This window comes from Emydura macquarii, unplaced genomic scaffold (genome assembly GCF_026122565.2).
Source record: "Emydura macquarii macquarii isolate MOO-44397 ecotype Brisbane River unplaced genomic scaffold, CSIRO-AGI_Emac_v2 contig_1483, whole genome shotgun sequence".
In the NCBI taxonomy this organism is placed as follows: Eukaryota; Metazoa; Chordata; order Testudines; family Chelidae; genus Emydura; species Emydura macquarii.
Genome location: NW_027131620.1, coordinates 7,127,135 through 7,145,159, shown reverse-complemented (window position 1 = coordinate 7,145,159; position 18,025 = coordinate 7,127,135). Strand labels below are relative to the sequence as shown.

At 38.8% G+C, this 18,025-nt stretch overlaps 1 protein-coding gene and 1 long non-coding RNA gene across 3 annotated transcripts in view; one reads left to right on the top strand and one right to left on the bottom strand.

Moving 5' to 3' along the window:
* The window catches only part of SS18L1 (SS18L1 subunit of BAF chromatin remodeling complex), a 25,974-nt gene extending 11,381 nt beyond the window's left edge, over positions 1-14,593 (top strand). The window contains exons 5-11 of the mRNA XM_067554123.1: positions 2,543-2,740; positions 3,794-3,958; positions 5,519-5,620; positions 6,643-6,735; positions 11,851-11,970; positions 14,063-14,190; positions 14,475-14,593. Of these exons, the coding sequence (XP_067410224.1) occupies positions 2,543-2,740; positions 3,794-3,958; positions 5,519-5,620; positions 6,643-6,735; positions 11,851-11,970; positions 14,063-14,190; positions 14,475-14,501 (833 nt within the window). The 3' untranslated portion in view covers positions 14,502-14,593. The remainder of the gene's footprint in view (positions 1-2,542; positions 2,741-3,793; positions 3,959-5,518; positions 5,621-6,642; positions 6,736-11,850; positions 11,971-14,062; positions 14,191-14,474) is intronic.
* Positions 14,134-18,025, bottom strand: LOC137157034 (uncharacterized). 2 transcript variants are annotated; one of them, XR_010920976.1, is made up of 3 exons: positions 17,934-18,025; positions 17,047-17,135; positions 14,134-15,608 (listed from the first exon to the last, which is right to left on the bottom strand). It is a non-coding gene; the product is annotated as an uncharacterized lncRNA (long non-coding RNA). The 2 variants fall into 2 exon arrangements; XR_010920977.1 differs by lacking the exon at positions 17,934-18,025 and adding an exon at positions 17,218-17,618.

Genomic DNA, 18,025 nt, shown 5'->3' with positions numbered 1-18,025 from the left:
GAACAGGGATTGTTTCCATGAGTAAAAACTGCAAAATCACGTCCTGACTTCAAAGTTCTTCTAAGATAAATACCTTTCAAAAATAAAATGCAGTTACATTAAAGGGTTTTGGTTTTTTTTAAGAGTAGCCTGTAAAATGTTGTACAGTAGAACCAAACAGCTGACAAAGACCTTTTAATGGAAAACTGTAAACTTAAAAACAGCACTTATGTCTGAATTTTTTTTACCTGTGTTTTTGCAAGAGCACCAAAAATGAATGTAACTTAGAGATTTTGTTTCTGTTTTGCATTGTATTTACTTCATGTATTTGACAACACTTGATGTATAGTCAGTTTCATTACAGTAGAGCTTGTTAATAGCTAGGTATCAGTGCCCTTTTGCTATGTTGCTCCTGCTGCTGTTATAGGGAGTGTCATTTGACTGAATGTATATGAAGAATTAAGAGTGTTTCAAACGGAATGGGGCAGCCACGTTGGGGGAGGGGGGGGGCAGTTGTGGAGTGTAGGAACCCCAAGTTTGGGTGGGAATGGAGCAGAGGAACCCCAAGTTTGGCAAGGGAGCCCCCAGTCAGCAAAACGGCTGAGCGAGCCTGGTTGCCGGGGTCAGGCTGAGGATGCTCCAGCTGGCAGCTTCATGCCCCACCCTGATGAAAGATGGATGGCTGGGGAGGGTGCTGTATGCAGCCTGCAGTGGAGGAGGGGGTGGCCCCTACCATGGATAGTGGAGATGAGAGACAGGTCAGAAACAATGCATAGTAAATATGACCAGGTTTGCAAAAAATGTTCTTAAAAGAATTCAGAACAATACTGAGTACAAAATAAGGACCTGATGCTGCATAATTTTAGTTAGTTATCCAATAGCATTGAGAGCTAAGATAATTAAACATATGATAAGTAGGGCAGTGCTTACAGCCCAAAGCATATTGATAGCTATTCTTACTGACTGTTCGCTTTTATTAGTACTACAGATAATTGACCACAACTTACAGCTATGTGTATTATAAATCAAGGTCAGCTTTATCAGTTGGGTGACCCTGAGCAAGAGTTAGGCTCCATGCTGCTAGAAAGTTGAATGAAGTTATGAGTTTCCTTTTTGTGTCCTACAACTGCAAGGAAAGATTGGAAGTTCTATCCCTCTCACCATCATGAAAGGAGATCAGGAATTTGTGTGGTGCCAACTCAACAAAGAACTGTGGGATCACCCCCAAAAAGTGTGGGTGTCAGGAAATCACTTTGTGTTGTTTATGCTTCCGGACAGGCCTGGTAATACAAGGCTCTATATGTCTGGATGTTCACTGAAGAAAGCTTGTATTTAGTCTATGGATTGGCTAAGAGGCTTCTATGAAACCTGATTGTCCTTATTTAGGGCCCAATCTAAAACCCACTGAAATCAGCGGGAGTCTCTGTGTTGACTTCAGTGCGCTTTGGATTGGACTTTTACAGATCTCTCTATAAAGGCAAATCAGTCAAGCAAGCACATAGTGTCCCAGTCACAACTGGCAAGATACTAATAGTATGAATCTCAAAGGTTGAACTCCTAGCGCAGGGACCAAGTCAGCAAATGAACTGGGAAGAGAGGGATAATGATCACAGTAATAGGGGCTAACATGGTGTTTTGAAGAATTTCCCCCCTGAAACTACTGAGTACTATATCAAGCTGGGGGAAGACAGGAGGAAGAGGATGTGATAGCTGTAGAGGCGGTCCAGAGGCTAAAAGATTGCCATCGCCCCCTTCTTTCCTTTCTGCTCTAATTAGGTTTGGTGGGGCCCCCTTTCTCTTTCCTTATGTGGAGGGCTTGCTGAGGGACGTTTTCCTCCATTTCCTCTCTTCCCCTCCCATTTATGGGGCCTTCTGATACTTCACCGTCCTCCCTACCCATCCAGCTAGCCCGTCACTGCCCATCTGGTGTCAGAGTCCCTGGGTACATTCTTCTATCTTTTAAAATCCTAGCAGGGGAGAAAGTCTTGCTACTACTGCCAGGCATAGGGCAGTTGTGTTGGATGCAACAGCGGCATAGAGGAGTACCAGCCACTGTTGGGTCCTCCCTACAACATCTCTTAAAAGAGAGAGGGAGGTGATAACCTTCAGGGGAAACAGATCAGGGAACAGCTGAGCTATCGCAGGACACTCTGAGTCCTTAATTCAGTGTAGTGGCTGAAGCCGCAGCTGGCATTTGCCAACCATGCTATTAGATCTGCCTCTGTCCTAGTGGGCAGAGCCTTCTGGTTGGAGAGCCTTCACTTCTAAAATTTGTTCCTGCTTGCAGTTCAGCAAAGCCAGGTGTGGTAGCCTTTAGGACAAGGTTCAGTCTAGCTTTATAACAAATGGTGGTAGGTTTTGGCTGTTTATAACTAACGAGATTTAAATATTGGGGATTGCTTTTTTTTTTTTTTTTTTAATAGCCCTTGGTATAGTCAATTTTATTTGATTTTTTTAGCCGTTCCTAGATTCCTAAAAAGAACACAAGTAAGGCTATGCAAAATTTTTATACTCAGTGTAGATTGTCAATAACAGCATCACTCTTCTTGTTGTGATCTATTAGGTCCTAATCATGTGTCTATGCAGCAGTCAGGCCAGAATACAATGCCCACAACCTCTCTGAGTATGACCGTAAGCAGCCATGGAACTGGACCTGGCTATAGCCATACAGTGCCTGCATCTCAGAATGTGGCAATGCAAGGCCAGGGGTCAATAGGCAATTACGTCTCTCGAACAAATATCAACATGCCGTCTAACCCGGGTAAGGTTCCCTTTCCTTTCATTTTGGAATTGAAAGGACTTTTCAGTGACCTCAAAGATGCACAACATGTGAAAATGTGCTGTAAATACATAATGCTGTTCCTGCACAGGAGCAGAGAGGCAGGAGAGGTGGTTTTAAGCAACCTTTGTGTTCAATATTTTTCTGAGCTCAGAGTAAGTCAGAATAGCCTCAACATCATTCTAACTTCCACTCTGCTTCCCATGGCCCTCAGCGTGTGATGGGAAGGATTGAATATCCAGAGTGCAGCAGCACTCTGATCACACTGCGATGGCCCCAACACATACCTTGCCATATGTTCTGAGCTGTGAGAGGGGCTGTCATAGAACAGTTATGCCAGATGAAGAAGTTCTCATGGTGGTGATATTCCTAGTGGATATTTCCACTCCCTTTATAGGCCTTTCACATTGCTGGAGTGGCATAAAGGGGCCAGAGGGCAATGAAGAATCTGTCCCTGTCTCTTTAAAAATGTTCACCCCCTGTGTAATGAATAGGATACCAGATATTAAAAAATCCTTTCAAGGAAGTAATGTGAAATTGAGAAAAAAATTAAATAGTATAACTTCAATTTGCGTAAATTCTGTAGTCATCAGGACCATAAATAAGATAGAAGAGGAAAGAAAAAGTTGGTTAAAGAAAAAATGCAGCTAAAGCTAAGGCTACAGGTGAAAAGGAACAAATATTTCAGTTTCCTCATACAGGGCTCTTTTCTATAGTCCTGTTGTAGCAATGATTTCTGTTATTTATTGAGACCAGATATATTTTAAAATATCTGACTGAAAAATAATGGTGCGAGTTGATCACATTATCAGCATATGGGTTCAGATAATGTCAAAAAGTTAAATATGTACAGTGGGGAAAAGTATACATTTTCTGTCTTTTTTTGCCTGCTCCCCTCGTGGAGAATTCACTGAATGATCAAGGGGCAATTTGAAAAGCCTAAATTGGCTAACAAGTTTAGTTAGTCTCAAAAAGAGTAGGAAAAGAATTGTGCTATCTCTTTAGAAAACAATGTTTTATCTGTGCGCTATGTAGTCTCCATGATGCACCAGCAAGCGGCAACATCACACTACAACTCGGCACAAGGAGGGAGTCAGCATTACCAGGGGCAGTCCTCCATTGCCATGATGAGTCAGAGCAACCAAGGCAACAGCATGATGGGTCAGCGACCCATGGGCCCTTACAGATCTTCCCAGCAAGGTAAAGTCTATTATTCAGTTCCTAGAAAGGCGGCCACCTCACCATTTCTGCTGACACAGACAAATATGCCACAGAAGCCATCATGATCTCGGAATGAGGGACCCTGGTGAAAGTTGGAAATGCCAAACAAGGTGAAACATACAGGTGGAATGTCAAGAAGGTTTTCCTCTAGCTTTATTTTCATAGCTTTCCATGTCTATAGTTCAGAAATGACTAAGCCTACAGGGCATCATATGTCTGTATAAAGAAAAAGACCAAAAGCCTGATCCAAAACCCATTAAAGTCCATTAAAATCTTTCAGTTTACTGTACTGGGCTTTGGATCAAGCCATTAGTTCCAATGTGGCATTGTTCTTAATAATGACTTAAAGAACGGGTCTCTGCATTTGAGATTTCAGTTTATATATATATATATATATATATATATATATATATATATATATATATATATATATATATATAAAACATAAATGATGGAATACACTGTCAGAATATGAGCCTAAGTAAATTATGATTTTGAGTTTGAATGTTAGCATGAGCAATAAGCTCAAAGCGTGAGACCAAGAAGAATAAAATCAGGAGAAAGAATTGTTTGGATTAAATTTGTAGTGACCCTAGAAATACCAGCAATATCTTATTTAAGGCTTGCGAAATAGGGAAAGCCTGGTTAATTGAAACCAAGTGCAAGGTGTAGCCCTACAACTTCCTTTTCTGTCTTTGGCTAAGGTCCAATAGCCAGCAATAACATTGCTTGTTTGTTATAGCATATAAAAAGCAAGGTTCTTTAGTAGTTTCCTTGTCAGAGCTTTCCATACCGCTCTGGTGTTATGCCATGATAGGAAGGTACCTACTGGGCCTGCACCTGTTCTAAGTATTTTGGCCAATGCGTATAAGTATATTGTTGCTAGGGTATAGAATATTAGGGTGTATGTGTTTATATTGATATTTTGGATTTAACCAACACCAAGTGGCCTTTGGACTAATAAAGGAATTTTTGTATGGAAACTGAGTCGCGATAAACCTTAATAAAATTATGAGGAAAATTATTTTCAACAGGCACCACAGGATAATTGCATCACTGTCAATCTTGACTGAAAACATCTTGGAAACCATTATATAAAGTGAAGAAACTACTAGGCCAATTCTGATTTAAAGTGAATTTAAATTTATGAAATTTTGGTTTGTTTATTTTCTAACTGGATACCTATAGAGATTTAATGCTAACTATATTATTAAACCAGGATTCTTCTGGGTTTTATGCTATTAAGCAACTCAGACTAGTAGATTAATTGTTGCTATAACTTTTGGTGTCACCTTGTAGGGTTTTTCTTGCCTTGTTATTGACAGTATGCAATCCTAATATTAAACTAGCTTCTTTCTTGATTTAGCAAAAGCAGTTTTCCTTTCCAATGAGAAAAAACATCTTTGAAACAGTTCTGAACATATAAAACTCAGTGATTTATCCCAGAAGAAAACATTGTTCACTTCAAGAATATCTAGATGATAAAAAAAAAATCTCCCTTTGACAATTTAATACGCTCTCTCTCCTTTTGGTTTACAGGTTCCTCTCAGCAGTATATGGGGCAGGAGGAGTATTACAGTGAACAGTACAGCCATGGACAGGGCTCATCAGAGCCCATGAACCAGCAATATTATCCAGATGGTAATTTTGCCGAGCAATAGTAATTCTAATATTCATGCAGCAGAGCTTGATGTGGTGCTGAATTGTACAACTGCCACATCCAAGAGTTAAAAAATTGGAAACCAAATAACCCATAAGATTTGTTTTCAATCTGAAATGCCAGTAAATCCTGTTCCCAATACATACGGTTCTGTGTACATATGTGAATTGCAGCACCATTACCAACTGTGTTCTGAAAAGAGCAGGAAGCCTACAGGAGAATCCCTGGGATAGGGTACACACTCAGTTTATCAAGGAGTGCTACTTCACCTTGGCAAATGCACTGCCACCTCATCAGCAGGTATCCTAGTTTTCCGTGATAAAAAAACCAAAATTCTCCAATAAAAAAACTGCATTTTTCCACGATTAAAATGAAACGCTGAACTTGATTTTCTCTGGCCACTATATATATATATATATATATATATATATATATATATAAATCACCTGAACACAATATTTTATTGATATATTTACAATTTTTAAGCAAGTTGGAAGCATACAAGTACCATCAATCCTTATAATAAAATAAAATTAATAGAATTGCAATTTATATTTCTTACATAGACACAGAAGTATTTGGTATGTCATCCCCTGGCGGTGGGGCTCAGGCTGACATCCCCGCTTTGGTTAATGCAGAGAGATGGATAATGGAAGCTCAGATAAAGGAGGTTTTACTGTATATGTTTTTATTTTTTCACAAAATGTAAAAACTAAGGATTCTCTGTAAAAATGCAAATTCCCTATTTTTCCATAGCAAATGGATTTCTAGGATCCCTAGTCATCAGCAAGCTTTGCATCAGATTTGCCAGCTTGAGCTCTCTGTTTCTTTTAGCCTAATCTGTGAATCTGACTTTAAACTGTGTGTATAATTATTTAATTATATATAAAACATGATGGGTACTCTATACATTGTGTGTAACACACACACACACAAAGCTATGGATCAGATGAACCTTTTTAATTAACCTTGTCAATTTCTGTTTCTTACCATCTGATTGCAGGTCATGGTGATTATGCCTATCAGCAGTCATCCTATACCGAGCAGAGCTATGACAGGTCATTTGAGGACTCCACACAGCATTACTATGAAGGAGGTGAGAAGATCTATTTGCAATCTATGCAAACAAAAGCTCTAAGCTACACAGAGTATTAAGTCTACTTAGGAAAAATATAAAAGCTGTTTTATAGCATTTCTGCAGAATTAAAACACTGCTCAGCTATTAGAATAAAATATTTTCCTAAATTGAACGTTATTCAGAAGAGTGTCTGTAAAATAGAATTTAGTAGTTTACAGCAACTTTTATAATACATATATTTCAAAACACTACGTACAACATTAGATAATATTAGTGACTGGTTAATGGTTAATAGCTCATACATAAACCTTGTGTGCACTAGGAAAGCAACCCATTGCTGACAACACAACAGGTGTAGCTGAACTAGATGCAGTTATAATATTAGAACCTTTTTTATGTGGGAGGAAATATTAGTTATAATACGAGTTTCTTCTCTTAAAAAAAAAAGCTGTATGATGTTTTCATTTAACTTTAAATTAAGATATTAATGACTCTGACCATAACAATTAATATATTAAAAGGGTATGGTGGGAAGTAAACTAAGGTGCTAGAGTTAGAAAAAGATTAGGGAACAAATGGTAGCTATAGATGGAAACTTTTTCAAATTGAGAGAGAGCATATTGGTTTTTAGATATTAGGAAAAGCAACTGGCCAAATATTCAAATGAACAGGGTTTCACACTTGTAAATAAGATCAGACGGTGGCCCAGTCTTTCTGAATTTTCAGACAGCACTAAAATTGGAAGCAGAGCAAATAATGAGGAGCAATAGAAACAAATATAAAGACGACCTGATATTTTAAATAATTGGGACTATTCAGATGAGTAAAAGCGGTGTAATCGGACTGGTTGTTCCTACCAAGTTAACAGGAAGCACTCAAGTTATTTCTATTTAATGTATAAGAGGGAAAAAATACAAAAACTGATATAGGCTGTCAAACTGGTGCCAGGCCTCTCATTCTCCCTTCTCTCTCATTTCCTCCTCCCATTCTCTTACTTAATTTCTCCACCCTGACTCACTCCCTCTCTACAGATCAAGGAAGCTCTTCTCCATTGAATAATTAATATTTTTTGTTTTATTGTATTTCAGAACTGCAAGTAAACAGAAATATACAAGAGTTATTCTGGGGATAAGAGCCTTGCAGGCCATCAGGGAGCAGAGAGGGAGGATAAGAGAGGAGAGAGATGGTAGTGAGTGAAATGAGTCAATGGGCTTTTAACATTAAAAAGAAATCTAACAATTTCCCCTCTACCACTATGACAACCCCGTTTCCTTTGCTTTTTAATATTCTTTTTCTCTTTCGTATAAATGTTGGAGTTTGTCTGTTTAAGATGAAGAGACGGTAGCAGGTACCTTTGTTGCAGGCAAATTTTTTAGCACAGGAACCATTTGGAGCAGAAGGATTACAGCAGTTAGTTAGAGTAGAGAGATTTTGTATATTCACAGTACAGTTATTGAGAAATTATCATGCAGGAGAAGCTTTTCAATTAGGCATCATTCTTCCATTGAAAGTCAATGGGAGTCAGGTACATAAGTGCTTTTGAAAATCTCCACCACTGCCATTTTGCAAATCAGGCATGAGAAAAACCTGAATATCACACATCATCGGTAGTGCCACAGCCTCCTGCACACTGATTGGCTGAAATAATTTAATTTCAGCATAATGAGGTTTATTTTCCTCCTTGGTAATAGTGACACTGTATCAGTCATTTCAGCAAAATTCAGTATTTTTTCCCAGAAAGATATGATAGAATTTTCAGTCAATTTAATGACCCCATTGCCTGAACATTTTTGGGAGCTTAATCACTGGAAATACTTAAATTAGGCTATGAAGTCTCATCTGAGGAAACCAACTTTTAGGTAGAGACTTTGTTCATTTTGTTAACTGTATTTCCCTTGTAGGATGTTTTAATAGTTTCAATAAAAAAATTGCAGAGGCCCATAACAATGAAATGCCTTATTTTCCTTGGAAATATGAATAAAGAATATTATTATTTATTAACTGAAAGCAAATACAGTGGGAGGGCTTCTGGGACACCAGCTGTTGTGTCTTGGCACCGTTGTCATCAAGAATCTCTTCTTTTACCTCTGGGACAGTTTTTTATTAGAAAAGCTATCCATTTCGTGGCAGGCTGTTTATTTGCATGTTCAGTGATGTAGATGAATAAACAACCCCTTACATCCCATCTGCCCCTACTGTGAGCTCCACAAGAAATGGAATTTATGCAGATCTAGAATTCAACAAATTGCAAATTAAAGCCAACGCGTTTTGCATGTTTTTGAAAAACAAAATCCCATTCTAAAGAGTAAAACAGATTTAAAATATAATCTATTTATAAAGATCTGTTGAAAATCATGAATATAATTAAATATCTGAACACAAATAGTAGCTACTCTAAGTCATTTTAAGAGGACTCTGTCAAAGTATCTGAAATGATTTTTCTAAAATGTCACTTTAGTATTTAACCCACTATTATGTTTTACAATAATTCTGTGGAAGCTTGAAAATGAACTCTGTTTCATTACTGATTTTCCTTAATTACATACACAGACTGGTTGCATGGTATAGAGTTGCTCATCATGGATCAAGTTCAGCCATAAAATTCTAATGCATAATTCCTATTGAAGCATATAGGAGTTACAGTGTGCATTATAGGGTAGTATTTATGAATGTTGGGTGACTGATTTTTTTTTTTTTAAACACAAAAAGCTCATTTGCTTTAAAACAGAATTCTACAGGGCCAAATCCTGACTCCTGGTATATACATCATGTAAACCCCATTAGCCACATAAAATACCTGAGCTTTATAGTCATCCCAGCCTTCTCTGTCCATCCTAAGACTATAGTAACTGTGTTTATTTAGAATAGGGCTGCTCCAGTGGTGAAAAGGGGGAAGAACGGAGGGACCAGATCCCTAAAACGTTCATATGTGAATGTGACGGATTGTTAGGGATTCTTCAGGTCTGTGAATCCCAGTTCTGCTGCTTAGCTAACAGACCTATTTTGGACCTGTGAGCCAGGAGATGTCTTCAGCCATGTGACACATTGGTTGTCCACAAATGATTTCCGGTCATTTAGCCAGTGAAGATCCTTTCTCACCTTCCCTTGCTGGGACATGGGGAGGCAGTGCCACCCATGACATCAGACCCAAGGGTCTGACTGCCATGTGTTGCATTTCAGCTGAGTGGAGTCATAGGCTTCACCCCAGGAAATGGTAGGATCTTTCTTTTCAGAATCCAAATAATTGTTAACAGCTGTCTGCACACCAGGCAGATCACACAGCTCTTGTGGGCTCTGTGCCATGGAGACTTAGGGTATGTCTGGGATATGGGTGGTTTGATTCAGGCCTGCAGAATGCAATGTAGATGCTAGAGCCCCAGGCTGGAACCCTTAAATGAGTGTAGACACTCAACCTTCTTAACCTTAAACGAGTGTAAACACTCATCCAGGGCCTGCTAACTTGAGTTCTGCTAATTCTGGGCTTACATTGCAGTGTAGACATACCCTTTGTGAAGAATTGGTGGTGATGCCCCTCTACAATAAAATAAAGGCAAGTCAAATTTTGGGCCACCCAACTTTTATAAGGTCCCTTTTGAATTACTTATAAATTCTAGTTAGCCTGTTTGTTTAATGAATAATTCTGGATAAGACTTCCCTCTGAGGAACAAGGAGCTGCCTCTGGCAACTCTCTAATGTCCAGCACATTTTGATTTAATCATTATATTATGAGAGTTGGAATTCCCCCGTGCATGATTCATTATCAACAAAAGACAGCTACCAGCGTAAGTACCCCAGTGACAGTACTCAGGAAAGGATAGAAAAAGCTGCAGAATGGAAAGTAAATTCAGCATGTTATTACTTGGTGAATTAGATATCTTCATCTCCAAAAGGAAACTGTGAGAAAAACAGAGCGGCAAATTTTGCCATAAAAATATACTCCTTTAAATTGGAGTAGTTAATTAATCTCCCAATATTCCAAGCTCCAACAATTTTATTATATATATGAAAATAAAATAAACATGGTAACCAGTGTCGGAATTCAACACAGTACTGACAGTAAGTGATCCCTGCAATCTAAAATACGTCTTCTGAAAATCTGTCTTAAAGAAACACATGTAAAGTTAGAACATGAAGTAAATTTCTTTATTATTTTGAGTGATCAAAATTTCTCCATTGTGCACAGTAGTTTCGCCTTAACTTTTATTAGGTTTTATTTTCCTTAAAAGTCAACATGCCTGATTCTTCTTTGCCTCACACCTTGTGTAGTTCTTTACACCTGTGTAAAATGGCTGTTAAATGCTACTATTCTGATTGGGTAGCACTTTACACCAATGCAATGACTATACCAGCTGCAAAGGAGTGAAGAATTGGGTCCAGTGTTTTGGTCACACAGAACATTCTTTTCAACCTATTTGTTTTCTGTAGATTACCACAAACTAGAGGAAGGCCAAAAGATCAGCTTAGTGGAAAATAAAACTGAATTAAGGATAAACCCTTGCAGTTCAAATTGACTGGTGTGTATTGGAGAAATTTTGATCACCCACAAATGTAACATCAATTTTCTTAAAGAATGCTGGATACTATGTGAGTATCCAAATAAATACATAAAAACGACAGTGTGTAAACTGTAAGATGTGCATTTGAATAAACTTTACTTGGTCTTTATGTCCTGTTATCATAGGAAAAATGAGTGTGTATATTTATACTAATTTGTGTTGGAAGATATTTTGCTCTTTTAAAACTTATATTTTACTTTTAGATTTTTGGTAAAAAAAAAAAAAAAAAAAAAAAAAAAAGCTGATATTTAAAACATAAGAGGAAAAGTGAGCAGCTAGCATTGAGAAGGGAGGGTAGGGATGTATGCATGTTGACTTCTTAAAGAATTTTTTTTTCATGCACCAATCAAAAGCAGTTCATGAACCAATCAAAAGCACAGCCTCTTCAAGTGAACTAAAAATGACCAGAGAATAAACTCTTCACACATTTGTAAAATGTAGTGGAAGGCCTTTTTAAAGGAATACTCTTTTCAGGGTTTCATATCAAGGAACCTCATTCAATTATTTTCAGTGTGATCAACAACTATACTGGGACAGCTACTGAGTCTATAAACTATATCAATCTTCTCCTCTCCAGGAAATTCCCAGTATAGCCAGCAGCAGGCAGGATACCAACAGGGAGCTGCGCAACAGCAAACATATTCACAGCAACAATACCCAAATCAGCAAAGCTACCCAGGACAACAACCTGGATATGGTGAGGAAGTCTTCTTTGGCATGTCTTGTGTTTGCAATCCCTCCTATAAATTTGCCCATTCTGCACCTAGGAACAAATAGATAAATTGTCTATCTCCCTTTGTAGCCCGAAGCACCAGCTTTAACTTCTAAACACAGTAGTATCTAGTTCAGCCAAGTGGAGGTTCAGTATGTTGCTATAAGGAGCTCTAACTCCTTGACACCAAGGGCTGAGAAAGCTGTGTAGACAGACAGCATGCTAATTCCCCACGTTATTGACTTATCTACAGGTATGGGTGGGGGTTTATTACACTAGAGCTCAGGCCTCACAAATGTGCAATTTTTATATAATTTAAACATAAAAATCCCACAATCACTACTACCTCAAGTAAATTTCTTAGAATGGCATGTATGCTTTACTGTCACTTGGTGAGGAAAAGGGTTGAATGTGATCTGAATATCTAACTTGCATTAGTACACTAAAGAAATTTTAGGCCATTCTGCGCACAAAATGATGATGCTCTTCATTACCATGTAGAGAAACCAGGTTTGATAGCTGATCATTGTCTCTACTCAGACTGGGGTGCTTTAGAAGCAGCACAAGCATTTCATATGGCTCAGCAGCAAGTAGTGGTGTTCATGGTCTCCAAGAGCAATGGTCTGGACATGCTCAGCCATAGGATGATGGCCATGTCTTGTGTCATACATATAATACTCCTGTTGATACACCTCAGAATATTAGAATATACTCCTGTTGATACACCTCAGAATATTTTTCTCAACTGCATCACATCGATTCATATTGTTTGTGATCCACTATCATTTTCAGTAGTATTACTGTCTGGCCTGTAATTCCCCACTGTGTAATTGTGCATTTCATTTTTCCTTCCTCAATGTAGTACCTTGCACTTACCTTTATTGAATATCATCATGTTAATCACAGATCAATTATCTGATTTGTCAAGGCCATTTTGAATTTTAATCCTGTCCTTCAAAGTGCTTCCTACACTTCCCATTTTGGTGTCATCTGCAGATTTTATCAGCATATTCTCCACTTCATTATCCAAGTCATTAATGAAAATATTGAATAGAACTGGACCCATGACTGACCCTATGGGATCCCAGTTTGACAGCAAACCATTAATAACTATTTTTAATAGTCTTTCAATAGCTGTGCACTCACCTTACAATAATTTCATCTAGACATTTCCCTAGTTTGCTTATGAGAACGTGATGTGGGACTTAGTCAAAAGCCTTCTTTAAAACAAGATATGATATCTACTGTTCCCTCCCCTTCATCCACTAAGCTAATAACCTTATCAAAGAAGGAAATTTAGGTTGGTTTGGCATGATTTGTTCTTGATAAATCCATGCTGGCTATTCCTTATAACCTTGATTCTTTAGGTACTTACAATTAGATTGTTTAACAATTTTTTTCAGCATCTTTCCTGGTATCAAAATTAGGCTGACTGGTATATAAGTCTCTGGGTCTTCTTTGCTTTTAAAGATAGGTAGTATGTTTGCCCTTCTCCAGCTTTCTGGAACCTTGCCCATCCTCCATGAGATCTTGAAGATAATTGCTGATAGTTCTGAGAGTGCTTTAACTAGTTCCTTAAGTACTCTAGGAAGAATTTCTTCAGGCCCTGCCAACTTAAATATATTCATCTTACCTAAATATTCTTTAACCTGTTCGTTCTCTATTTTGGCTTGCATTCTTTCCCTCCTTAATATTGTGTTGAGTATCTGATCACCATTAATCACTCTCTTTAGTGGAGCAAGCAAAACAGGTATTGAACACCTCCTCTTGATGTTATCAGTTATTAGCTCTCTTTCCCTGCTAAGTAGAGGGCTTGCACTTCCCTTCCTCACTCTTTCTCTTGCTTCTAATGTATTTAAAGAGCCTCTTCTTATTGCCTTTTATGTCCCTTTTAAGGTGTAACTCATTTTGTGCCTTAGCCTTTCTGATTTTTGTCTCTATGTGCTTGTACTACTCTTTTGTACTCCTGAGCAATTCAGGTATGTTTCCATTTTCTGTAGAATTCCTTTTTGATTTTCAGGTCATTAAAGAGCTTCTGATAGAGCCATACTGGTATCCTCCTACCTTTCCTTCACAGGTCCTGCACAAGGAGCCTCTTCACAGTATTCCAGCTACCAGCAAGGACAGGGGCAGCAGTATGGAACTTACAGGACTTCTCAGACAGGACCAACTGCCCAACAACAGAGGCCTTATGGCTATGAGCAGGTAAAATATCTTAATTTCTGCCATAAAGAGTTGGGATTAGCCTTTTTTCAGGAAGCCCTGCCTTGGAAGAACTCAGCTTTTTCTTGCACACAGGAAAAGCTATGAAGTTGAAGACCCAGATCCATAGTCATATTAGGGAATCCAATGTGAGTGTATTGGCGATGCATTATTAGGCCCCTCCAATTTCATAAACCAAAAGATAATTATTTCTCTCAATCCTCCTGCGTGCATGACACAGAAATGATTTTATCTTCTAATGTGTCGTATTTTGTCATTTTTAACAGGGTCAATATGGAAACTACCAGCAATAAAGGGAGAAGCTCCTGTATCTCATTCATTTCAATAGTATAATCCATCTTTTGAACTGGATGTACTGACAGTTTTGATTAATTGTAATATGTTGGTTATCCCTTAGCACAAAGCAGCGTCTGTATGTGAACAGTGTTCATTTCATGCTGGATATGAAGCAGTGCACTACTGGTAACAAGACAATGCTTTAATGGTTTGATATATTTGGTGCTGTGTATAGTACTGTGTTGATACAATGCAGAAGTTTATTTCCCCCCCATTCTTGATGTTTCTAAATAGACTAGGGGTCATTTGATCAGTTTTTATGTGCCCAGATCTGCGAAACAGCTAGGATATTCTGCAATCCAGCTAAATACAAATATCACTTAAGTCACATCTCTGCTCATACAGTTGTTCTAATGTAGGTTATGAACCTATATTTAACTGGATGCATTGCAGTTTACCTGTTGTATATGCCAGCCTCTGAAATCCATGGCTCTCAACTATACTCCTTTAAGGTATGGAGGCAGGTGTGTACTTTTATATTGAATCAATTTCCACATTATAAGACAAAACTAAAACCAACTGAAATAATATTTCATTTGCTGAGGACATTATGCCCAACAAATTTATATAGCTAATTACCCGTCTTCTAATTTAATATCTGCACAATTCCACCTTTTTGTAGTAAAAGGTGCGGAGATGAACAAAACCTATATTCAAGAAACTATGTATATCCATTTAGAAGCACCTTTTATAGTTCCATGGAGAGTATAACTACGGTATATATCATGGGTAAAAGAAATAAATGGAAATTAATCTGTAAGTGTACTAGAAGTCAGTATTACTTCATATCATGCTTAGCTGACAAACATCTGGCCACATTCCAGTCTTAAATATGCTACTCCAAATTTTATAACACACATAAAAATATTCATGCTGAATTCCCCAGGTAGTCGGTTGTTCTTTAATTTCTGGGTCTTCCATTGCCCTATTAGTTCAGATTTTCCAGCAAGCATAGCCATAAATAAAATCAGGTTATCAAATTGACTTTCTGCAGTTATTCATCACTTTTACTTTTCTCTAGTAGCTTGATAGAAGTAATTCAGAATCAGTGTAAGAAAATCCATCTGTGTTTCAAAGGAACAAATCAGTAATTCAGCTTTAATTATCAACATTCATTATGCATATTGAAAGGGCCATTGTTAATGGGATTCAACCATTAAAGGAAAACCTATAGAGGGAGAATTAGAAATGTAGGGATAGTGGTACTTAAAAGCCAGTATGAACAATAAAAGTAAAATAGTTAATGTTCAGTTTTACATTTTTAAAAAAATCTGAGATGTTTACTCCTGAATAAAATATGTCCAAATTGTCTGTAGTTAAAATGGCTAAAATGTATTTAATATACATTTTTTTAAAAAGTGAAATATCACCCTATAGTTAACTACAACTTCCAGAGTATAGAGTTAAATATACCCTCCGCATTTTCTTTTTCTTTGTTTAAGATGGTGTTTATTGAATTATATTTTGAGTTATGGAATTTTTATATGCTGAAAACGAAAACCACCCAGAAAATATACATGTCACGCATTAGATTTGGATTTATTTTTCCTGGCAAGAAAAATCTTAATAGTTGATATGATAGCTAAATGGTTTATTATTAAATGTTGTTCAAGCTCTTCCCTTGCGGCATTAACCCTTCTAATTGCTGATCAGTGAAATGGAGTTAGCATTTTTTATTCATTCTTCATTTCTCTTTTTCTTCCTGCTGGTGTTTTCATACAACTGAGTATTCAAATATCAAATAAGGCACAGAAAAGAAGAAACAGTTTTCTTTATATATGTTAATGTTACAGGTAGCCAGAAAATGCAATATTGCTCCTTGCCAGCTTGGAAATATGCCTTTTATGTGGTTTTTTAAAGTGCTGAAATAATCCTTTTGAGAGAATATGAACAACATTTAAAAAAATTAAACAGCAAAATTACATCTATCTGAAATGTCTTACATTAAGAATTTCTTGAATGTTGTGTATATACTGTATTTGAAAAAGCACTTTGGAAATAGTTTGTACATTTATTTCCTAATTTATACATGATTTTGGTGTTAATATTTCTAATTGTTAATAACAAAATGTTTATTTAAGGTGTTGTCCATTTTTATGTATTAATGTGGAAACAAAGTGATGCCAGCATTTTGACTTTTTTCATTAATTGTATCATTTTCTGTTTTGTAATACAGAATGCTTGAAACTGATTTAGGTTAAAATGAACTGATTGTGAAGCCTGTTGATGGTATTTTTCCTATGATGCAAAGACTTTTTTAAAAAGGACCCATGTAATAACAATGGGAGATTCAGTTTTTTATTGCAGACTCTCTGGAAATAATGCATCACCCTCCCTCCCCTGCTAGTCTGCCATAGTTCAGGTAAAGATCATTGCATGTGAAAACACCAGTTTTCAGATGTTCTAAGTCTTGTCTCCTAATGATATTAACTGGAGCAAGCTCAGGCCCCAAAGATTTGCAGCGAAAGCTCTGATCTTGCAAAGATTTATGCACGTGCTTACCTCCAGTCACTGCAAGTACTTCAAGGGCGGTACGTACAAGGGGTAGGGCTGCAGTCTGCACAGCACATAAGTTATTTCCAGTCCACCTGCTGGGGAGACAAAGGCACGCTAAAAATAGCCCTGTGGCCGCCAAGGCAGGGCAGCAGCTCAGGCTAGTGCCCAAGTACTTACCTAGGAGGGCAAGGCGTCCCTGGAGTGAGGTGGCTAACTCGAGCCCCCGTCGCCCCACCCCACTGCTGTTTTGAAGTGCACTACCTTGGGGTTGCTAGCCTGCTAAGGGCGGGAAGCATCCTCCCAGCTACCCCAGGAGCGAAGTGAAGCCAGTCTTTGCCGGGCCAGAGCTGCATTGCAGGAAGAGCCCTGATGTGAGGTAAGGCAGGGGCAAACACTGACGAGCTCAGCGCCCTCAGACCTGCGTTGTCGCTGAAGCAGCCTCTGCCCAGCAGGGATTGTGTACAGCGGCTTTTGAACAGGCGGGGGGGCACCTCCCTGTGGAGACCACAGGGCCAGCCCGCTGCTCCCACCACAGCTCCCGCCCGACTGCCCCCCTTCTCGGCGTGTCTGGGGGCCCACCAGTGGCGAGCTCCGTGCACAAGGCAGGGACGGGGGGGAGATGCTTGGCGCCAATGAATGAGCTGCGTCTGCGCCCGGCCCCACGCAGCCGCACTCCTGCCCTGCCCGCTGACTGACAGGCCCGCTGTCCGGGCGAGGGGGGCGCGCTCGCTCGCTCGCTCAGCCGGCGGGGAGGGGAGATGATAGCGCGGTTCAAAGCCGGTGGAGAGGACACGAGCCGGGCGAGCGGGGGGGGTCCACTGGAAGAGCCCGCGCTCGAGCGAGCCGTTATTGAGCCGGGCGACGATATTCTTTTTTTCCCGCGCTTTTCTTACCTGCCTAGACGAGGGGAGGTTGCTGCTGCGCGTGCGCTTGGCTGAGGGACGGGGACGTACGTAACCCGCGGGTGTTGCGTCACTCAGGTTGC